Source organism: Patagioenas fasciata, chromosome 15 (assembly GCF_037038585.1).
Source record: "Patagioenas fasciata isolate bPatFas1 chromosome 15, bPatFas1.hap1, whole genome shotgun sequence".
Taxonomy (NCBI): Eukaryota; Metazoa; Chordata; class Aves; order Columbiformes; family Columbidae; genus Patagioenas; species Patagioenas fasciata.
The window spans coordinates 14,407,393-14,430,553 of record NC_092534.1 but is presented as its reverse complement, the minus strand read 5'-3'; the positions used below and the strand labels follow the sequence as shown (position 1 = coordinate 14,430,553).

At 45.9% G+C, this 23,161-nt stretch overlaps 1 protein-coding gene across 6 annotated transcripts in view; it reads left to right on the top strand.

The window, feature by feature from the left end:
- SDK1 (sidekick cell adhesion molecule 1) overlaps positions 1–21,646 on the top strand; it is a 375,917-nt gene extending 354,271 nt beyond the window's left edge. For all 6 annotated transcript variants that reach the window (XM_065850323.2, XM_071814947.1, XM_071814948.1 and 3 more), the window contains 5 exons: positions 2,584–2,748; positions 5,325–5,462; positions 7,362–7,482; positions 7,670–7,799; positions 14,758–21,646. In XM_065850323.2, the coding sequence (XP_065706395.2) occupies positions 2,584–2,748; positions 5,325–5,462; positions 7,362–7,482; positions 7,670–7,799; positions 14,758–15,030 (827 nt within the window). In that variant the 3' untranslated portion in view covers positions 15,031–21,646. The remainder of the gene's footprint in view (positions 1–2,583; positions 2,749–5,324; positions 5,463–7,361; positions 7,483–7,669; positions 7,800–14,757) is intronic.
- The last annotated feature ends 1,515 nt before the right edge of the window (positions 21,647–23,161 follow it).

Sequence of the window (23,161 nt, the reverse complement as noted above, 5' to 3'; positions counted from 1 at the left end):
ATTGCCACCATAGCCAAGGGGACAGACATGTGGACATTCAATATCTTCCCAACTTATTGCAAGCTTTACAGAGTGATTAAATTAGCACTTCTCGGTCTGTTGGGTATTCTGCACTATGCACCCTAATAGGTTTGAGAAAATGAGTGAGAAAGTGCATGTGTGAACAGTTGCGTTTGTTGCAGTGGGTGTCAAACATTCGTTTTTATTGTTGCCTTTTCTTCCACCATTTAAGCGGCTTTCACCGCAAACAAATTGCTTTTCAGACAATCCACAATGGGCTCAAATTCTCTTATTGCTGTTTACAAATGTGTTTATGAAAGCTCAGGCAATTCTAGCAATTATGGCAATATTTTATGGTCTGAGATGCATCTTCCTCGTGTTGTTGGTTGCAACAATCCAACTTTGAAAATGCATCCCTCACTCCACTCTCTTCAGAGAAACTAAATCCCAAACTCCCTTTTTATTACCTTGTAAGTTGATGTGGTAGAAATAATCTCGCCTTCTATTGCCTGCTAAAAGGGAAGTCAATATTTTATCTCTTGTTTTATAGCCATTGTAATATCCAACTAATACATAACAATGGAACATTATGATAACTTCATTATACTCTGATCATGCTGGTGAGTAATATATTGGTCTGAATTTTAAGCATGACAGAAAAATCACCTATTTTTATTGTTCTTCGGTATTTCTCAAATGTAGCTGAAACAACATTTCAGCCTGCTTTTTGCATCCACCGAGACTGCCAATCCTCATGATCAGAAGCGATGTAGTTTGGGGGTTGTTAGTCATTGTGTGTGTCGCTAGACGTGCAGCACGGTACAAATTACCGAGCCAATATTTACCGATGCCAAAGTTAAAACATTCACGTGGAAACACACCTGCAGTGTTAATCAATCCATCTTTGCTGCTATTCCCCGTTGCACAGAAATAGGCTGAGGGCCAAATTTTGCTCTGTTACACCAGCTCAATTCTGGAGTCACTGTGGTGACTTCAATTAGTGTACAGTCAAGTAAATGCAAAGTAAATGAGAACAGATTCCGGCCTTTCATTGCCGCAGCAGAACAAGTCGCTGAGGGTAGTGCTGCTGGCTCCTGCTTTATTGTTACCTTGATAACACCTCAAGCTACAGAAGTCATGCTGGTGCTCGAATCTCACAGTGCAGAGGGCTTTTCCTTCAAAGCAGGCAGCTCCTGCGCTCGAGTCAAATCTATCCAGAGGTTATCATCGTGTTCCTATTGCTGTGGGACATGCAGAGAAAAATAGGCCTTGCTTGAATAGCTTTGATAACTAAAAGTAGAAGCCCAATGGGATACTTGTGAGGTCAGGTCTGTAAAAGCTACACGGGCTTAGGCTAGCTGAGAGTTTGCCCCCATGCGTAGACAGTAACTCCAGTTTGTCAGCGGAAGTGCCGGGCACCAGTTTTTACTAAAAAGCAGTCCTTTCAGATTAAAGTGGGATTCCTGCACTGAAAATTATTGACTGGCATTTTTAATTATAGTTGGTTTTGTTCTTACTGGTAGCAGCGTCCATCTTGTTGAAAGTTCTTTCCATTGTAGTGAATATAAGATTATGGGTTGAATCAGGGACCAGAATGGTGCTTAGTGAGGGTGTGCATCAGGATCAATGTCAGTAGGGCTGTTGAGAACTGAGATTACCCTACTGAAACTTTCTCATCAGGATTTCAGCTATAAACTTTGAGAAGTTTATAGAATCACAGAATCATTTTGGTTGGAAGAGACCCTCGAGGTCATCGAGTCCAATCGTTAACCCAACAGTGGCACTGCCCCATGTCCCTGAGAACCTCATCTCTGTGTCTGTTCAACCGTCCAGGGATGGTGACTCCACCACTGCCCTGGGCAGCCTGTTCAATGCCCCACAGCCCTTTGGGGAAGAAATTGTTCCTAATATCCATTCGTAATACAAACAATACCTCATTTCTGTTTAAAGAAGCATGGCACAGAAGCGCAGCGCCTGCGGTCTCGCTCTGCGGGCTGTGTCACGCTGCGGGACAGCCCATGGGAAGGACATATCACCACTGATATTCTGAAACAAGTAGCTCTCCAGTCCACCAGGCACCAGTTCACATAAGGCCACAGTACTTCCCGCCAAGACCCAAATCTTACATTAGTTTGCAAAGCCTAGCCTACACACTAGGGTAGATTTGCAGTGTAAAACCCAGCCAGAACCTGTGCAATCAGGGCTCATTAATGTAGCAGGTTGCTTTGGGTGTACTTACCCTGTCAAAGAACAGGCATGGGGATGCGGTGACATTACCTGATGAGGAGGGACCCAGATGGCTGGCAGCTGCTCCAACCTGCTCCGGTCACTATGGGTGCTGCTGCAGATTTTAGAGGAGACCTCTTCCATCTGGGCTGTTACAAGCCCCCCATCAGGAATAAATGCCTTTACAGATGGGGTCTTGCAGGGCGTTCTGACATTTGTGTGTATCACCGAGCAGCCTCCAGGTAAGTGTGTCCACAGCCTCTGATTGAATCGCACGATTAATGACCATTTTATTTCAATGGGCAAAAGTGTCAACTCCCGCGGTTCATGCCCTTTCTCTCCCTGGTGCTGTTCTAGACGAAGGACTGTGGGACATGTTTGTGAAGGACATCCCACGCAGTGCCACCTCCTACACCGTTGGTCTGGACAAACTCAAGCAGGGTGTGACCTATGAATTTCGGGTGGTGGCTGTCAATGAATTTGGCTACGGAGAACCAAGCATTCCCTCTGTGGCAGTATCAGGTAAGCATGGATTTTTTAAGATCTTTTCCAATGGAATTTCTTGGGGTTGGGAGGGAGAAAGAAGGAAAAAACATACCAACCCAAGTCCACTAGTTGCAACAAATAATCAAGGGCAGCTTATTTTCACTTGTTTTAGGATAAAACCAAAGTAATATAGCGGCGAATCAAGGCTTGTAACTACAACGTGCTTTACTCTCAAGAGGAAAAATATATGTGTGTCATTTTTAAGTTAGACAAAGAACCTTCTCGGGAATTTCAAGAGAGTTTTAATGGAAGTTCTTTTGCCTAAGACTAATTTGCACAATCTACAATTAATTTACTTTTTCTCCTTTCCTCTCCTAGTCTGTTGTCTTGTTTACTTTGCTTCCTTCTTTTTATTCCCAGGGCTCTCCGATGAACATTTTCTGTGCTATTTTGTAGTTAGATCTCAAAAATATAAAAGTGTGGTTTCACTGAATCATTCCTGATATCCTGTGTGCTGGCAGTTCCAGTGCTGTGTGATGCCTCCAGTCCCCCTTCATCAGAGCAGCTCCTCGGTGATGCTCCCGGGCTCTTCCCCCCCTCCTCGCTCTCCTGTGCTTCTTCCCTGTAAACGGGGCCTGTGGCCTAAACGTGCTTCCAAAATCCCTTTGAGCAACCCAGCACTCTGGTTTTCTGAAGGAACTTCAAGACCTCACAAAGCAAATTCCGCTCAGCTTTGCCGTGTCTGGGCAGCTCGAGTTCAAAGCCCCGTTATGAAGTGGGAGATCTTGCCTCGTGAAAGCTTTGTTCAGGTCTCCTCTTACCCTTGGCAGAGACAATTGTACTCCAGGTTGCTTTTGAGTGATAGGTTTCATCCTTGGTGTGTCAGCAAATAGAGGAATGAAAGAACCTGATAAAGTGGCTTTGTGATTCAAAATTCTGGAGAGCCCTGAGAACTTGGCAATGCTCCAGCTTCTGGAGTGGCTTTTATCTCTTTGCTTCTCCAGTGAAAAGCATAAACACCATTCAACAGCTACCCAGCAGGCAAGAGTAGTAAATGCTGCTATCGCCATCGCGGCTGCGTTTGTCCTTACACAATTAACCACTTAGCCTGTGAGAGCCGTCTGTGGATTGCGGTGTGAGTGCTACCCTTGCTTTTCTCCTTCAGGACAAGGGCAGACACAACTCACTTCAAACACCAAGAGTCAGTGTTTTTCCTATCCGTGGTTTCACAGAGGCTCGAACACAATGTAAAGGGTCAGTAATCATGTCAGTCTTCCTTTTCCTGGATGACATTATTCCTCTGAAGCGCAGCATGCAGCGCCGTGCGATGCTTTTTATAAATAAACCGCTTGTTTGTAAGTTCTCCACTTGAACAGAACTATTTAATTCACCTCCTTTTGATGCTTCAGTGTTCATCTCAAATTGCTGCATGAAAGTAAGAGGTTCCCATTGAGATTCACAGTCGTAAAAGTATAAAGCATTTCAGGCTGGCCACTTCAGCTAGCACAGGGAGGTATAAATTGCACTGAATCTGCTCAGCCCAGCATGGCTTGTGCAGTTTGCCTTTAGGACTTTATTGGCCTGGACTGGCCTCCTAGCAAAGACAGATCGTGGCTACTTTTCGCTGCTGCAGAATACCCGTCAATCTGGAACAAATTTGAGCTCATATCATCAGGCTTTCAGCAGACTTGTGTTTAGATTCAGGGCTCAGGGCAGTTGGGGAAAGGGAGTGTTCAGTGATAGTCAGGGGTTGGGTTGAAGTTGATCTCCTGGCATCGCCCATTCCTACCAGGTGTGCTTCTGCCTTACGAACTGCAGGGAAATTGTATACGACTGCTGGCAGTAGCATTTTTTCACAAAGCTGAAGGATGCTGACAATAAGAGTAACACCACTAGAAAATAACATTACTTATTGCTTTAAACCAAGACTGGCAAGATAACTCCAGAAAGGGGAAGTTACTATCATTTTGTGTCTCCAATTGAGGTCAAATGGGGTGAAATTACTTGAGATCGCACAAAATCTAGGGAACTGAATTGATATCCATGTACTGCACATCAGGCTTGGCTAAGCTGATGGGGAAACAGGACAGAGTAGCAGTGCATGTTGGAGTTAATGGAGGTACTGAAAGACACTGACCCAAGTTACTTTGCTCCCTGGCACTAGCTGTATTTTTCAAAGAGCCACCGAGCAGCATTTTGGCAAGGCGAGCCTCTTAAAAAGTGGAATAATCGTGGGTCATGACAGATATATTAGTGGTTCCTTTGACCCAGGCGGTATTAAGCACACTGCGGTAGTCAAGGAATGTGCAGAGCTGGGGGAAGAAACCTCCCTCTCTTCACTTGGTGGTAACTTCTGAGCTAAGGGATTCTGGACTGCGGCTCTGGGTGTGTGAAAGGTGCTTGTGGAGATGTTGGAGCTGTGATATGCTCCTGTTCCTTTTGCCTTCTGAAGTGTCAGCAAACCTCTGCAAAGTCTGATTGCCCAGTACAATGTGTTACCTTCTTTGAACACCTCTGTCTCCTGAACAGTATTACGGATGCTGCGGGGCGGAAGGGGAGATTTTGAGGGAGCATAAAGAGGAATTGTTATTTGGGTCTTTTTGCTCTTTCAGCACAAACAGAAACCCCTTTCTACGAGGAATGGTGGTTTCTGCTGGTGATGGCTCTCTCAAGCGTGATCCTCATCCTCCTGGTGGTGTTTGCACTGGTTCTCCATGGCCAGAGCAAGAAGTACAAGAACTGCAGCACAGGTAAGACGTTGGCTCCGTGCTGTGCGCACACTCTCGAGAGCTGTGGGAATTAGAAGTGTCTTCACTTTGAAGCCCAGATTTCAGCAGCGTGGACACGGTAGGTATTTTGTTTGACAGAAGACTCAGATCTTTTTACTGCCTGGCTTGGTAGAACTGGCTTTTGCCCACAGCCATGCTGGGCAAAGAGTGCCTGATCTTACCAGGTTTTGGATGCTAACCAGCCATGGGCTTGGACAGGACAGCGTCTGGAAGTCCGAGAGACGGCAGCAAAAGCCAAGGAGTCTGGGTCAAATGCTTGGCAGAAGACCACAAAAAATGAATGAGCTGAGACTTCATTTAGCTTTGTCATCATTCCCTGACAGATGGGGAAAAGGGGAAAGATTCTGCTCTTCCACGGCTGTACCCAAGTATTCTAGGTCTGTATGCACAAGGACTAGATCACAAATACTTAATATTAAATAGTGCCCGGTGTCTGGCATTCATTCCCTAAGCCAAGCTGCACTTGCTGGTCTGGGGGCCAAGCAGACAGGAGGTGTCTTGATTTTGTGGACTTTAAGCTTTGAGTTTTCCATTAGTCACACAATTTTTACTCGTCTCCATTCTGAAGGGAAACAGGAGCAGCCCCCGCTCTACAACTAGGAATGTTAAAATAGTCACCTTTCAAAACGCCCAGTTCTTGAGCTCTGAATATTGTTTTTACCTTTTCTTCTCCTGATATAATGCAGTCATGGAAGGGTTGTTCAATGTGTGTTTCTCTGATAGCCTCCTCCACCTCCAGCAAGAAATTGCTCTGATGCCAGGAGGTGCCAAAAAAAGGCACCTTAATGAGTAAGATCAGGTGGATGGGTCTTTGCGCTACCCGTTCTTAGGGATTAATGTAATGAAGGAGACTTGCAGGCAGTATTTAGTAATTCAGTCCCAAAGTGAACATCTTTTCTTTCTTTATAATTGACTTCTAACAAGTGTTAGAAAATCAGATTTCAGTCCTGTGAGATACAAGACGTATGAATACCGTGGCATTTTACCAGGTTAATACTATTACAAATTTGTATGCATAGCTCATAGGAAGTCTCTCATTTTCTCAGGTTTTCTCAGTGTTGGGGGACAGACAGGAAAAGACAAGCCTGACCTGTAGTGTCAGTTAGCAGTGTTCACACTAAGTTTTTATGTAGCACTGAAGTTGAGGATAAAGTACCTGTGTGCTGCAAAGTGGCAATACGCAACCAGTCCTTCTCCCTGGGACGTGAGCTGAGCTCACACCTTTGGGATTAAAAGAATGAGCATGGGAGAGAATAAGCTCTTGTATTTGATCACAACAAATAATATACTTCGCTGTATTTTCCCTTCTTCTCCCAGTCCGCTGTCCTTTTCCCTGCCTTACATCGTCCAGTGAATTTTCACATCTATATCTTATCCTCATTACATCTCTGACATGTCTTTCCCATTTGCTATGCACTTACCCTACCTGTCTCTTGCTTTCTTTCCTGCCTTTTTTTTCTCTTCTCCTCTTTTTCTGCCTTTCCTAGTTTTACTTTCTCTTGCTTTACTTCAGTCAGTGTGAATGGCATTCGTGGCACCTGATTTACGACATTTGGCCACCTGAATTAGTCACCTGGTTTCTATTTGTAGTCAAAAGACAAGAATAAGCACTTTTGGAGCACAGTTTATCTGCACTACCTAAGATGCCTCTTTCCCCTCTTTGGGCTCCCTCTGCACATTCACACTCCTGATAAGCTCCTCTACTTCACTCTGATTGTACTCATTTACCAGTAAGAAAGGTAAATAGATTTTCAAATAATTAATGATGTCGTAAAACACAAAGAAGAAGTTAAGTCTTAAAGTTGTATTTGGGGGGAAAGTGCCTTTGTTTCAGCTGAATCTTTCATTGCCTGGCTCAAGGTAAAACTATCTCCAATGTGGAAGAGTCGGTCACCCTGGATAACGGAGGCTTCACTGCTCTGGAGCTCAACAGCAGACACCTGAACATCAAGAGCACCTTCTCAAAGAAGAATGGAACCAGGTAAGAAGCTGGGAGCACCACGCTCTCGGAAATGGCTTTTTATCTGGCTTCAAGCAACTGTTGAATAAGTGAAGGGGAGAGACCATTGTCTGGAGGATCTAAGGAAGAGATTCTGGCTTCTGTTGTGTGTTTAATTATGTCATTTCAGAGACATTACAATATCGCAAACACTCTTTACATTTCCTAGGTCTCCTCCTCGCCCAAGCCCCGGGGGGCTGCACTACTCGGATGAGGATATCTGCAACAAGTACAACGGAGCCGTGCTGACCGAGGGCCTGGGCCTGAACGAGAAGCCCTTAGAGGTGTCAGAGTCGGAGGTGAGAGTTCCCCGTACCTTGCCAGATGTTGCCCAGTCACTGCAGACATTTGTTTTCCCAATGAACACAGGCAAATATTGAAGTCTCCATCCCATACCTGCATTATACTGTGGTGTCATTGTTTTTCTGTCTTGGGGACTTTTAAGTGTCCAATTTACCAGGCTGTTTGCGTCGCATCTTAAAATTAAAATGTCAAAGGAAAAGAAATCACAAGCAAGACCCAAGCAGGGCAGATTCCAGACCTGACCTTGACAGATATTCCCAGTTTTCCAGTGTTAGGTAGAAGTGCAATCAGCCAGGTAGCATGTGCTGCCCCTCTGGAAGGGGCTACACATCACCCTCTGCCTGGGGGCTGCAAACTTGGAGCACTTCTGGGAAGAAATATGTATATATATATCTATATCTATATATATATATGTACACACATATGCTGCAAAATAACCAGCTGGCTGGAGCCAATGTCTGCTTGAGGTTGCAGGTGGGACACACTTTGGATTGTTGCACTGACTGCTGTATGGGATGTGGCTTGAGGTTTTCACAGTGCCGTTTGTAGGCAGCTGCAGCAAAAACCAAGATTCAGAAGAGTGATCTTGCGTGGTGATAACTGCTGCCTCTGTTACAGAGGGAATGAGTGGGGCACGAGTAACCTGCCCAGGAGCACATGGCAGTGAGAGCCCAGCATTTGGGTTTTTGAACACCCCAGCCCACAGCCTTAAGCAAACTCAAGGGGAACCTTCTGGGTTGCCTTTAGACTCTGTTCTCCGAAGAAGGTGGGTGGCATTATCCAGTGCTCCATCTTGTGTATTGGATGCCCTTTAAGAAAAAAGAAAGCACTTGTGGTCTGTAAAAGCCCAACAGTGGCCAGAGGTGAATATTCAGACTTCCAGGAACATCCAGAAAGGTAAATCTGTCTCTAAAATCATATGTTGTCAGCCGAGATCCTGACGAATCTGAACTGACAGCGCAAGAAGCGAGTGGTGGGCCAAACCACTCCAAACCTAACCCTTCTAGCAAGAATAAATCAAGAGCAGCAAGCAGTGAAAGAAGATGACAGTTTTCATCTGTAGCTTTTCTGCACCTGCAGCTACAGCTGCTTTTCCTGGCTACCTTGCTCTCACCTCCTGTTAATTACCACGGACAGCCTGCTGCTTCGTGCTGCCCCGTGGCCGACCCGGCGCACCGGCACCTTCCCTCGGTGTAGCTCAAGCTGCTGCCTATGCAATGCACAAGCGTTACCCTCCAGATTAAACCCGTAGTGCTTTGGTCATGTCACTGTAACAACCCAGCATTAAACCTGTCATTAAAACAGTTTGCTGAGCATGATCATGAATTTAGCACTGGCACCTTTTGACATTAATTTCAATGCCCCGTGTGGTGTTTCCTGGTAATGCGCAAAAGCCTACTTGCAGGGTGTCATTACTGCCTTCTACATGCGCTGTTTGTACAGCATAGAAGAAAGTGATTTTTGTTTCTTTTTCTCAGGCTATGATTAATATTATTTATTTACTGTGCATTGCAATCAAGCCTGAAGGTCTCAGTTGAGATTCCAGTGTTTTTGTGAATCTGTGTGTGTATGTGAGTACGTGGACAAAATGCGCCTCCTGTTTTTCCTCGGAGTTTAGATACACAGCCCTTCTGTGTTATGTCTTTGATGCTGCCTTTTTCTATTTTTTCTGGTGGGGAGTGCTTTTAGGCATGAAATGTTAATATGCTCCCAGTAGAGGCAGCAATAGGAGACGCTGCCTTTTGATCAGCCTGAAAATGCTGTTTACGTTGGCTGATACAGACAGGAGGTGGGGGTGGGATTGAGCAGAGGTGAGTATAGATGTTTGACCACGCTCTTTTCAAGTACTCCTGTACCTATTAGCTCTTATTTGTCTTCTCTGTTCATTTTGTTTCTGTTCTCAAAGGAGATCTTAACAGACAGGCTCTGTTTGCCGAGTATTTTGGAATTTCCATCTCTCAGAAACGTTCCCCGTTATATGAAGAGTTAAAGGTATCTTTTCATTTAAGAGCTCTGCACAGGTTTGGCCCCTGCAGCAAAGGGGGTCCTAGTGCTCTTTTCCTGTAATACATCTTTGCGTGGATCTCAAATTCCACTCAATACAATGCACGTGAGGGCAGGCAGGGCCAAAACCCGTGCTTGTGCTTTCAATCCGCACGTCATCTTGTTGCTGCTTAGTCTTACCCCCGTTGCCTGAGGTGTCAAGATTGTATATGGAAAAGGCGGAAGCTCGCTGGCTTCAATTCTCATGGGCTTTACTGAACATGAAGAAGTCTACGAGGAACTCTTGGGCTGACTGACTGCGCTCAGAACACAGCTGCCTGGCCTCCGAGCTCCCTCCTGATGGGGAGAGCACGACAGGAACAAAGAAAATCAAGCAGACCCAGGCAGTACCTTTAATATTCATAAATGAAATGGTTAACGTACTCCATGTCATGAAAGCCAAGCACCAGTACTGTTAATGAGGTTAAAGTAGTTTAATTGGCAGGTATGGAGCAAGAGAGTGCTAAGAGTGTAATTTGGAAATGATTAATAATAATAGGCTTTTAGATAATGAGTCAAGTGGATGAGACTCTGGACAGATAATCTGAAGAAACTTGGTGTTCACCATGTACAGAAATGTGATGATGTATCTGCAGTGTCATCCGGCCATGGAAGAGCAGGGGAAGGGAGGGTGGTGGTGTGTGTTGGTTCATTCTCAGGTGTCCTGGTGGTCTCCTCAAAGTGGTTTTCGGGAGCTATTCTGACAGTTTGCACGTACTATCAGTCGGTGCTGAATGCTGCCCGTGCGCTGCTCTGCAGCCTGACCGCCTTTTGCTTTCTCAGCTCTGTGGGGAGATATTATAAATTTCCACTTAACACTTAATAGGGAATATGATTTAACTTGTTTCTGATAAAGCTCTCCAATGATTTTAACGAGTTAGGCACCATGTGGAAACCATCTGCAGGTGACACGTTAAATAAGAAAGGGTTCCCGTGTCCGGTGAAATCTGTTTGCCTACGAGGTTACCTTGTCTCTTTTACAGCACATTCATTTCATGTCAACCAAAAGAAACTGCTGCCATCTGCATTTTTAGAAATAATCTCTTAAGGTTGTTTCTTACGCACTCACTTGAAAAAAGAAAGATAATTGAAACTATTTTCAAATTTCCCATTGACTGAGCTGTCCTACTCTGGTCACTCTGAACAACACTTGTGCATTTCGTGCTGTCAATAAAGCACTTGAATAGCATCTCATTTTGTGTGTTTGTCGTTCCATAGGCACCATGCACCTTTGGTTGACAACCTGTAATGTCACCACACACCCAATCACGCCCCAGCCTATGGAGGTTTCCAAGGTAACAAAGCCACAGTCGCAGGGAAGGGAGAAAACCGAAAACAAAGCAAAAAGCCCTGCAGCATTTCTATTTACTCAACAGTTTAAAAATCAACTGAAAACTAATCCTCTAATATAAGCTGTCCGTATTCTAATGCAAAACAGGTTTGTCTTGCTACTCTTTGATTTTCATCAGGGCAGAGCAGGGTGTGGGATGGCAATTTAGAGAATTCCATGCTGGGAAGGTGATTATCAGCACCTTGCCCAGAGCAGACCTTAGAAGATACTTTAGAAACATGGAGGAATAGTCAGATCCTGCCTGTTCTGAAGGAAACAAAAAGACGTTGTGTCAACACTAACAAGTAGGTTGTCTTTGCCAGCATGAGTGCTAATGATGGTGAAAGGCTGGTGTTAGTGCAGTTGTATATGTTTTGTGAAAGTCGCTTCTGAAAGGCACTGGCCTTATTTATACCAAATTAGTATTCTCTTCCATTTGGTGTAATGGACTAATTAGTGGACAGATTATCAGCAGGTGGTATTGTTTTAAATTCCCTCTTTGTGTTCATGGCAAGTCCAACTGACACAGTATTTCAAATGGCAGCAGCCCACCTAAAAGCCTTCCCAGTATTTCTCCTCTTTATTATGTTGACTTCTGGCAATCTCAAAAGAACTTGGCTTAGGTACAGGGATTATATTAGTTTTGTGGGTGAGTGTTTTTCTGCTGGCAGTGGACAGAAATCAAGAGGCTGCATCAATGTTATTATACCTATCAACTAATGTGTCAGTCTTCTGGATGCAGCTGCTTCTCAGCATTTCTTCTCAGAGCTTCCAAGCTTTTAGTTGTCATCGTGTTTCCGTATGTTTCTGGGGACATCAGGAAGACCAGAAAGGAGCTGCTAGAAGTTTGTGGGTAGTTTTCTGCTTATGTTTATGACAATGCAACTCAGCTGTGATCCATCTTTTCAGCAGGGGCTTGTTTCTTTGTGGGCTATGGGGGGATTAACGTGGCTGAGTCAGTAAGAGTGATGGTGGATTAGGGAAAGACTCAGAGACGTGGCAAAGGCAGAGGTAGCGTTGTGCCTTTGATGGAGGGGGCACATCACGGAGTGACAGAATCATAGAATAGTTTGGGTTGAAGGGACCTTCCCAGCTCCCCCAGTGCCATGAGCAGGGACATCTTCACCAGCTCAGGTTGCTCAGAGCCCCGTCCAGCCTGGCCTGGGATGTCTCCAGGGATGGTTCATCCACCACCTCTCTGGGAACCTGGGACAGTGTCTCACCACCCTCATTGTAAAAAAATGAGGTTTAAAACCATTACTCCTTGTCCTATTGTAACAGGCCCCGCTAAAAAAGTCTGCCCCCCATCTTTCTTATATCATGATAGCTAGAGGAGTTCACACCTTCAGGTGCTGCCTCTGGTGAGTGATCTGCAACCACCTACCTCTGCTCAGGATGCGGAGACTTTTCTTCTGGATGTCCGCATCATCCCCCAGCTTCCCAGGTGCTTTTTACATCGGACTGTGGATCTGCAGCATAATGTTTGCAGATGGAGGCTGGTCCGAGGTGTGACAACCTGTTTCTTGGTAAGAATGGAGGAAACCAGGGTTTCGCAACCTTCTGGTCTGCAAGTAGAGTTGGTTGTGTCTGCAGCCGAGGACCAGCCTGCCTGAGCTATTGCTGCCGTGCTCTGCTATGTGGCCACATCTGCATTCATCAGAGGGACTTTCTTGGAGCCCCTGACGAAAGCAGGCAGGGCAGTGCTGGCAGGAGGGTCCTGCAGCGGTGCCAGAGCTCTGGGGCTGCGCTCTGCACCCACCGGCTGTGAAATGATCCAAATCTGGGGATATCCCAGGCAAAAACCGCCTGTTTGGGAAAGTCTTTGGAGGGAGCTGGGTGTTGGCTTCCCAAGGAAGGAGCGTTTTTCTAGGAGACAGACTTGCTGAATTCCTCCTCGAATCATTATTAAGTGCTGGTAGGGTTAGTTGTAATATTAATTACGTGTCAAGGCACCTGAAGCGTTGCATTCTTAAAGCAGTCAAACAATACATAATTCTGAAAGAGCCGAAGCATGGGTAGTAGTGGAAGGGAAATTTTGCAGAGCTGCTTTGCTCAGACTTTTGGAAAACTCTGAGGAAAATTTCTCAGACCTGTCCATCACCCTCTGTGCTGGAAAATGGGCACGAAATAGTATCGAAGAAGCTATCTAAGCAGAGAAATGGGATGATGGATGCGGTGCCCTTTTCAAACGATGGTTCACAAGGCATTTGAGGATTGTTCTTCAGAGGCCATTAAAAAAGAGCTTTAGAGGAGGAGAGACTAGTTGTGTGGCAGGCAGGATCAAGAAGGATGTGTGTTTGCTGTGTGGTGGCATAGATCAGAATGATACCAACCTTTTGAAACTAATTGCAGCAACAGTTACGAGCTGCACTTACCCGTCTCTCTCTCGTATGTCTTAGGCAGCTACTCCTTTGATATTTAATTGCCTTTAGAATCGGCTATGCAGATTATCAGGGGAGGAAGAAAAAAGGAATAAAAACTTCTGCATGCTCAAACCAGAGGTTTTGAGAGAAGACATGAGATACGGGAATGGCTGGGTAAATGTTTGTGTGCTGTGTGGGATGTGGCTGTTACTGGTGGGAAACGTCAGTGGGAACAGAAGGAAAATACGCGCTTAGATACCGTGGCCAAGGCTTTGCCGTGGTCTCTGTGCTCGGAGGAGACGTACGAGCCCTCTGTGATTCCTCCAGCTGTATCACAGCCGCAGCACTTCAGAGGAGGGGCAGATGCTCAAAGCTTATCTGGTTATATTTCAATAGAGCTCCTGCTTGATATTGATATGAGCTTTGAAGCCATCCAGCCACCGTGCATAAATGTTTCAGGGGTAAGATCTGCTCTGAACACGGGGCTGTGCCTGTGCCATCTCAGGCAAGCAACCCCTCCTGCCTGGCAGTTCTTCTTTCCCAGATTTTGCATTCTTCTTCTTCTATTGCCATTGATCGTGCGCCTTGTTGTACCACCAACAATCAGCTGGAACGTACAGATAGAGCTGTTTGCCCAAAAAAATCCCTGTGATTTTGCTCAATTCCCTTTCAGTGATAGAACTAAGTTTCAATACTTAACGAGGCTTGCAAGCCAAATCCAGAGTACTGTGCAGGTGGCCTGATGTGACCACCTCGAACAGCAGCACGTCTGCTGAACAGGAGCGTGTTTGGAAGATGTTATTTCTGTCCTCGCATCAGAAGAGTTCTCAGCTGTAATTGCCATCTTTTTGATTACGTGATGGGAAGCTGTTGTTTTCCCTGTGATGTCTGTACACTTCCCTGCACCTTGTGTCAGAACAGGAATTCCCAGCTCCCGCCGCAGCGTTCTGCAGTGAATTAGAAGGGGTTTCTCTGCGTCTCTTATCACCAGAGTTTGTCGGGTGACTCTCTCTCTAGCAGCCAAGCCTGGCTAAACCAGAACACGGTGCTTTGCTACAGTACAGCATGTCTTACACTTGGACTACAAACCATCCTACCCTAAAATTACAGCTTTTGTCAGCTGGCAGCATTAAACTTGTCTCTGCTTTCTTTTAAAGTGGAACAGCCTAAATCATAGGATGCTAATGGCTAATCTATTTATTTTTCCTGATGCTCCAGGCCACTGACTCGGATTACGAAGACGAGTTGCCAAAGCACTCCTTTGTGAACCATTACATGAGCGACCCCACGTACTACAACTCATGGAAGCGGCAGCAGAAAGGGGTGAAGCACCCGGCATCCTACAGATACGAGGAATGTGCCGCCAGCGAGACAGAACCCTATTTCCAGACTGTCATCACGACACAGAGCTCAGGAGGGGTGTACACCCCGACGGGACAGCCCGCGCCCGGCTCCCGGACTCCAGTGACAGGGTTCTCCTCCTTCGTCTGAGACGGGGCTGGGGGACGGAGCCGGATCGCCGGTGGCGCTCGGAGGGACCCGTCGCAGTGACTGTGTGTGCGTGGCCGGTGCCGTGAACTGTGGGTAACTTCTCTATCAGGGTAGGCACGGATGGCAACACCGATGAGGCTGGGGTTTGGTTTGGTTGGGGTTGTTTTTGTTTCTTTGTTCGGTTGTTTTGTTTTGTTTTCTTTTTCTGAAGACAATCAACTCTAAAATATGGAGCTGAACTAGCTGAACCTTTGTTAAAAACAAACAAAAAAGGAATTCTGAAAAGTGATGATTTTAACCACTTGTGAATAGTAGGGGTTTTTTAACTGCTTTTTGTAACACTGCTTCAGGAAGCAGCTCCCATGCCCTTCTCTTCCCTCTTTCTTTCTCTCCCTTCCTCCTGTCCCCCCATTCCCGAACAAGGAGGTGAATTCCCTAGATGCAATGAGTGACTTTGTGATGTGATTTGAAGAGAAAACATAAAACCTCCCAGGCTCCTTTTCCTTCCTTTTTCTCTACTCTGTTTGTTTTAATTTTTCCCTGTCATCAAGGTCAAGCAGGAAAACACAGAAAAGGGACAAATTTTCATGCGAAAAGCAGACACCTCCTCTCTCCTCATTGCTGCTCCCCAGATTAGGAGGACTGGCTGATCAACTTAGGCTCAGATGTGTCACTGTGCCTGCTCTAGGCTCACTACTGGTGTATCTATACCGAATTACTGACCTGCTTTTCTTTCATGTACAAATGGGACCTGCTGCATTCTTTAAATATTGTGACTCCAGGGCCTTTAGAAGAAGAGACGGCTCAAAAGAGCACGGTAGGCGGCAGTGGGTGAAGCAAGTGGGAAGAATTCAGATGCAAGGTCACTTTATTTTTGGTGTGGCTCTATTCCTCCCTCGTGGACCGCATGTGCCATTTGAATTAGTCATTTCTTTAAAAGTCAAAGGAGCCAACCCAGCAAGCCAGAGGAATCTTTCAATTAAGATTGCAGTGACAAGCTAGAGAGTCTACTAATTGACGAGGTTTTTGATCATCAAAGTTATCTTGCCCTGTCAATAGGAGTTGAGCATCGTTTCTCGCCCAGACTCTGCAGTGCTGCTTATTGGTCTGTAAAAAGTACACGGTCGCTGGGTTTCTTTGATTTTATTTTTTAGTACAAAGACACGTCACACAGACTGGGTGAGTTTTGGTGTCCACAGGTGCCTTTTATTGATTCTTCAGCTTCATATCTGGGAGAAGCAACAAAAGTGTCTCCAGATAAAGCTAACCAGGTTTTTCAAGCATTGGGGTCATGAATTACCTCGTGCACGTTTACAGGCTTTGTGCACTGGAAGCTCAATCCTTTGGAAAGAAGAGAGGAGATTTTCAGTTTATTTTTCATCCTTTTGTATAGCTCCCTTTTTGGTTTCTTCTTTCCTATCCTTTTCCTGAGTCTGTCATGTTTAGCAGCAATTTGTTTACTCGCGAGGGGGTTGTCAGGGGTTTAAAGAATCCAAGTCCAGCCCTTGGACCTATGAACGGTCCTGGATCACCAGACTTTTTACCGCAAGAGTTGAAAAGGTGAATTTGGAAGTAGGCAAGTTCTTACCGCTCCGGCATTTGGCATTTCCCCCTGGGTAGGTGCAGGTTAGGCAGGAAAATTGGTGTCCTGCTGCTTGCTAACATCTCGTCAGGGCACATATGGGCACTGTTACTATTGCGGATTGTCCCTGTCCTCTCCGGAGGGATGTGGGACATCTGTGGTGCTGGGTGGTGGTGTCTTCACGGCAGGTTGTTGAAACCTGGTGTTGATTATGGTGGCTGCCTGTTCCTACTCCTGGGGGCTGGTTGGAAGTAGCCTGGTGGCCCCTCACCTGAAGAGGGTGAGGTCCAAGGGCAAGCTCAGCCTTGCTGTCACCTTCCAGTGCCTCTTGGACAGGGCACACGACCTCAGAACTGCTTTTGCTCTTCGGCACGGCCTCTGGGCGCTGCTGCTCTTGGTGCATACGGATTCTGGATGGCTTTGGCGCTGGGTTGCTGTTCCTCTCCAAAGGCTCCAGAAAGAAAATAAATAACAAAATCAGAACCAAATACTCCAGTGGGTGTGCTTAAGGGCTTTTGAGTTTGGGATAATGATCCGGAGCTCATTAGATGGCAAGGGAAATGCAGGGATGCGGGCTTGAGCCAAAACCCTGTGAGCCATCCCCGTCTCTGCACCTGGGTAGGATGTGCGTGGGATGGAGAAGGGGCTCCAAAGAGGATGACGTGGAGTTTACTGAAAAGCAAGCAAAAACCCCACTGCCTTCTGTGCACTTTGACTGTTCTCTTAAGCCATATGGACTTTGCTTTAATCACTGAACTGACAAAAATTTGTTTGCAGTCTGAGGGCTTTTTTTTGTTCCTTAAACAAGATCATCTACGTGACTTTCTGATCTGTTTTCTTTCTCCTTTGTTATTTCCTGCATCAGATTACATGTTTTTAAACACCTCGTTTTATATACATGTGACATAGCAATGCAAATGCTGTTGGAATCTTAATGGCGCTTATCCAACGTGAGAGGGAGCGCTACAGGAGGAGCCTTTAGAGGACCACTAAGGATTTAGGGACATAAACCAGTAGAAAGTAGAACGAACACCAAAGAGTTTGCTCCAAAGGAAAGCGTAGTATGAGTAGCTCTGTATCTCCTGAAAAATGCCAGATCTGATTTGGTGTAAGGTGCAGTTACTCCCTGGGGCTGATCTGATACCACATTGAGCAAAAAAAGCGAGGAAACCGTAGGGAATGAAGGAAATGGGCTCTGTGGCCACTGTTCCACTGAAGGACAACACGGGGAGCAGCACAATCCGTACAAAGCAGGGAGAAGAGACTATTCCTTTTTTTCTCAGAGCCATCTGCAACTAAAAAGCCTGAGCTTGCTGAGGACCTGCTGAGTTGGCTGCGTGGCCCTTTTCTTCTGGCTGCTGCTGAAATAAAAGCTCAGGTGTGATTCCTTTAGGACCTGTTGTTCTGAACAAAGGCGTTTCTGTTCCATTGTAGTGCACACTGTTGTTACTCTCGGTTTAGTTTCGTTCAGGTGTTGGCTTTGCTTACACGTTGGTTTATTTTACTTAGGCAATTGCAGAGCATGGAAGCTCAGTCTTGCTCATCCCTAAGATGAGCACAGAACGTGTGTTCTGCTGCCCAGGATCCTGTAGAACTACATGCGTGATGCCTGTACCTCCTTGTTTCCATGCTGGACTTGTAAAATATGATTAACGGGTAGGTTTTATTTACCTCAGGTATCAGGTAAATTGTTCTATCTGGAAGGAAACGCCTCATCAGTTAGCAAGGAAGCTCTCTTTCAAGCTGTAATCTTTGGGAATCACAGCCTTGAGATACGACTTTTAAACATTAGTTGTCATGTTACCCATCATATCCATTTCTGTTTCCATCTTCCTGCTTTAAACAGTCTTGAAAAATGAAGGCTTATATTTAAAATGCCTTCTTAGAGTATTTTTCTGTATTTATTTATTTGCATTCCCATGTTTCTCCAGTCTCTTGGTGGCTGTTACTAAAAAATAAGAACAACTTCATGAAATGACCAAGAGAGACATTTCAGGGAATGGTTTAATAGGAGCTCATTTTTCATGCAATAGCCGCGGAGATATCCTATTTCCTGCAGGAGAAAAAAGGGCCCAAGTCTTCACCCTGCTCCCAGGGCTGAGATGCCACCAGCCACTGCCATCAGCGATGCTCCCAGCTCTCCCAACAGCACCCAGCACCAGGTTGTCCCTGTCACAAATCTCGTGAGGGAAGGAGCATTTTAGCCCCCACAAGTCCGTATCACACATTGGGTATCCCCCAGTGTAACCCACATCCTTGGGTGGAATATTCCTGGGGTGGGTTAGAAGGGGGTGGTCAGTAGGTCAGAGAGGTTCTCCTGCCCCTCTGCTCTGCCCTGGGGAGACCACACCTGGAATATTGTGTCCAGTTGTGGCCCCTCAGCTCCAGAAGGACAGGGAACTGCTGGAGAGAGTCCAGCGCAGCCACCAAGATGCTGAAGGGAGTGGAGCATCTCCCGTGTGAGGAAAGGCTGAGGGAGCTGGGGCTCTGGAGCTGGAGAAGAGGAGACTGAGGGGGGACTCATTCATGGGGATCACTATGGAGAGGGGCAGTGTCAGGAGGATGGAGCCAGGCTCTTCTGGGTGACAACCGATGATAGGACAAGGGGCAATGGGTGCAAACTGGAACACAGGAGGTTCCACTTAAAGATGAGAAGAAACCTCTTCATGGTGAGGGTGTCAGAGCCTGGCCCAGGCTGCCCAGGGAGGCTGTGGAGTCTCCTTCTGTGCAGACATTCAAACCCGCCTGGACACCTTCCTGTGGAACCTCAGCTGGGTGTTCCTGCTCCATGGGGGGATTGCACTGGATGAGCTTTCCAGGGCCCTTCAACCCCTCACACTCTGGGATTCTGTGATTTTCCATTCCCATCTCTTAACGCTCTGATGTTGATGCACAACCGGTGCTGCTGGGTGTGAGCGGCAGCGGTGAGAAGGGACAAGAGAGGGCACTGTTTTCCTTTCAGCAGTGATAATCTCTTTCGCTCCTTCTTGGGGAGGGCAACAAGAAGCCACAGCACAGAGAGCAAAGGGTTTCATCAGCATTTACTAAAGGAATCACACTGTGGCCAGTGATCCCGCTTTTGGAAGCAGTTGGCCTTACTGAAGAAAAAGACAAACAAAACACAAACACAAAACACACAACACAGAGAAAAAGAAACTAATCCTTTACCCAAAAGGATTTTTTTCCCCTCTTCATTTTGAATGTTAGAGCCAGGGATGCTTTGCGGATGGGCCAAGATCTCATTTTTCCTGCATACACCCAGGTCTCTGCCAGAAGCTGCTGTAGCAATTGTTTAGAATGAATATCCAAGTCTGTCTTGACATGCGGATACATTTATTATCCTTGTCATTGCTTCCCTCAAGAAATCCATTGGGTCATCCAAAGATTATCCAGTCTGCTCTCCAAAAAGGGAGGAGAGATGGCTGTTTATTCATACCGAGCACTAGTGTCTTCTCCCACTTGCTGTTTGCAGACTAAACAGAGCAATTTATTTCAGAAAACTCCTTTTATAAAAAGAATTTATTAGGAAATTTACAAAACAAAACAAAAAAAACCCAAACCATTAAAAACAACACAAAGCACACACTCCACCCAGAACAAGATAACCTCTAGCAGGGCCATTAGAAATCATGAAGTCCTAGAAACCTGAGACGTGTAAGACTGAATATGATCCCCAAACCTCCTATCTTGAGTGATCTGCTTTATCAGTAGCAGCCAAAAGGGCACATGCAATGAGGGGTTATATTTGGAGAGGAAAAGCCATCATGGAATAGTCGCTAGATGGGCAGGTTCATTCAACCTGGAGTTTCTGCTAGTTCAATCACATTTATTACGTTGGTTTTATAGGTTTTTTCTAGTATATGTGGAGTCCATACATCATCATGGCGTTACTGGAGGTTATAAATGGGAGAGGTATAGAATCGTAGTATCTTTTAGGTTGGAAAGACCCTTAAGATCATAGAGTCCAACCATAAATGGTCAACCCATAAGCTGCTGTGGTGTTCACACAAAGCCATGTGCACGATGATGTGGTTGTACAGTATCCATTGCAACCTCCTCATGGAAAACCACCCTTGAACTAGGAGCACACTCTCCCCAAGACTGAACATTTTGGGCTGGGCATGGGCCTTAAATGGCTCTACCTGATAAGTCAGGTCTTCAGTTCTTTGTATTTCTGTGTTCTGTTTCTTGTCCCCCACATCTCCACCCCAGCCGTCCCAGATAGAAGTTTGTTGCACTTTGTGAAGGGATGAATTTGCCGCTTCCGGTGATAGAGAGCCACGACAGATAAGCACACACGTGACACATGGGACAGGTGAGATATGTTTGAACAAGGGGTGAAATACTGTTGCTACTTGAGATACAGGCTCTGACTCAGAATTTTATCTTCTCAAAATTGCCACCTGCCTATTTTTAGACAGCCCTGGAGCCTCAGGGCTTGGCAGGAAATTCATTATTTTGATGCTGTTTGATCACTGTGCACTTTCTTGGACCTTGACTCGCTGGATAGAGAGACTGGAATGAGATTACAGAGCTTTATCTTGAAGTGTTTCCCATTTATGTCCGGTTCTCCAGACCTGGGAACGAAACCTTTCTGCTGACGCACTGTGGGGGTGTTTTACAGGTGGGACACCTGGGAGGTGCCACCCGTGCTCCCCCCTTGACGTCCTTAAGCTCCTGGGCAGTGCTGGCATCAGTGGGAGCTCTTGGGTAGCAGAGAGACGCCAGGACATGGTATGATGGTGAGTTTGTAGCTGGTCACTTTGCCACTCTTCGGATGGAGTCCATCCTCTGATTTGGTATCTGCTGTCAGTTTAGGGGTAGGACCACCGTACACAGTTGTGTTTGAGTTCCCCGTTGGTGTACTACGGTTATCGGATCGTTGCTTTTAATTCCGTGTCTCCTTGGGGATTTGCCCTGGATTTTTGTTCCACACCTCTTGTTAGCCTCACCTTCACCACTCCACTATTTTATATGAGAAAGTTACTTCTTCTTTTGCAAACTTGCTTCTAATTAAAAGAACCCTTTTTGAAACGTGTGTGTCCCTGGTACGTTTATTCTGGGGGAGGGCTCTTCCTGTTATTTTTGGCTCAAAGAAGTTTCTGGATGCGTTGCCAGCGTGCTCACGAGTTAACAGCCCAGGACAGCGAAAACGGGCTCAAATTCCTCACTGTTAGTTCTGGACTGTAAAATCTTATAACCCGCACTGCTTTCCAGCTTAACTGACGGTCTCAAATAGTTTCCACCCAAAATTTGATCAGCCTTAAATGTTTTGTTATTTTGCAGGGATAAACTTCCTCCAGATCCTTAGTATGAGGGTGTCAAAACGCATTCGGGAATGGAAACCCATGGGGCTGCCGCTTTGTACACCACCGTCCCCTCACAAATAATATTTCTCCTCCCTGCAGCGTTAATCGATTCCCAAACACATGTGGGTGGTGGGAAGGTCAGACCAGATCCCAACTGGTGGGATCTGATGTTCCAGGGTGGTTGTTGGGGCTTTTCACCACGTGAGCACCCGGCCTAGAGAGGGAAACTGAACACGGTCAGGTCAGCTACAGCTTCGGTGGGAGAAATAAGGGTGAGAAATCAATGTTTTCCATGTTGGAGGGGGAAAGTCAAGCTGCTAACTCGTATTTTCCTGCTCCTGAAAGGGGTGTTATAAACAATGCAGTGTTGTATAAATACAGACAGCCCTCTGTGGCTGGTAGCTTGTAATAACCCAGAGGTACCAATGTGTCCATTTTGAAGATGAAAATCCTCACGCCATAGCGTTTTGTGAATGAGACATTATTCTGCAAAATTGCTGTAAGATGCAGAAGTGCTTTTTTGAGGTCATTTGGCTCCGGAGTGTGTCATCCTCCCGCTTCCAGCCCTTACTCTTCTCAGGACACATTTCCTCAGCGCATATTTTTGTGGTTAAGAGTGGAGCATGGACATAAACACGGGAGTGGATGGGAAATCTGCCATGGCATTTGTAGTCCAAACAATACCAGAGAAAACAGATTGGCTTCCCGCCCTGCCCTGAACAGCACAAGCAATGGTTTGACTGAATCGAGTAATCTGGGCTTTCATTACTGACCCTTTTCCTGCTATTTGTCTCATTTATTTTCTCCTCTTCCCCCTGCCTTTTTGCTCCAGGGTTATTTCTTTTTCTCCTTGCTCCTTTTATTTTCTTTGATTTTTTTTTAAGCCTGCCTCTTGTTTTTATTTTTTTCCTTCTCCTCCTCTTGCCTTGCCAATTATTTTCATTTCAAACCTGAGTTTCCCACAAAATCAAAAGGAACTTTATCTGAACACACGTCTTTTTATTGGGTTTTTGTTCACTTCCACTGTGCCCCAAGAACGGGAGTCCTTGTGCTCTGTTGTCTTGTTTCCTTGGATATGCAGGGCACGTCCCTCTAAGCCAGGGAAATGTGGCTGCTGACTCCCCAGGCCGGTAGAGACCTTCATTAGGTAGGCGATTGGCGTGTTCATCCCTGTTTGTTAACGAGTTAGGGTGATGCTGAGTCAGATGAGTCTGACGTGGGAAGTCATTCTGCAAAGTTC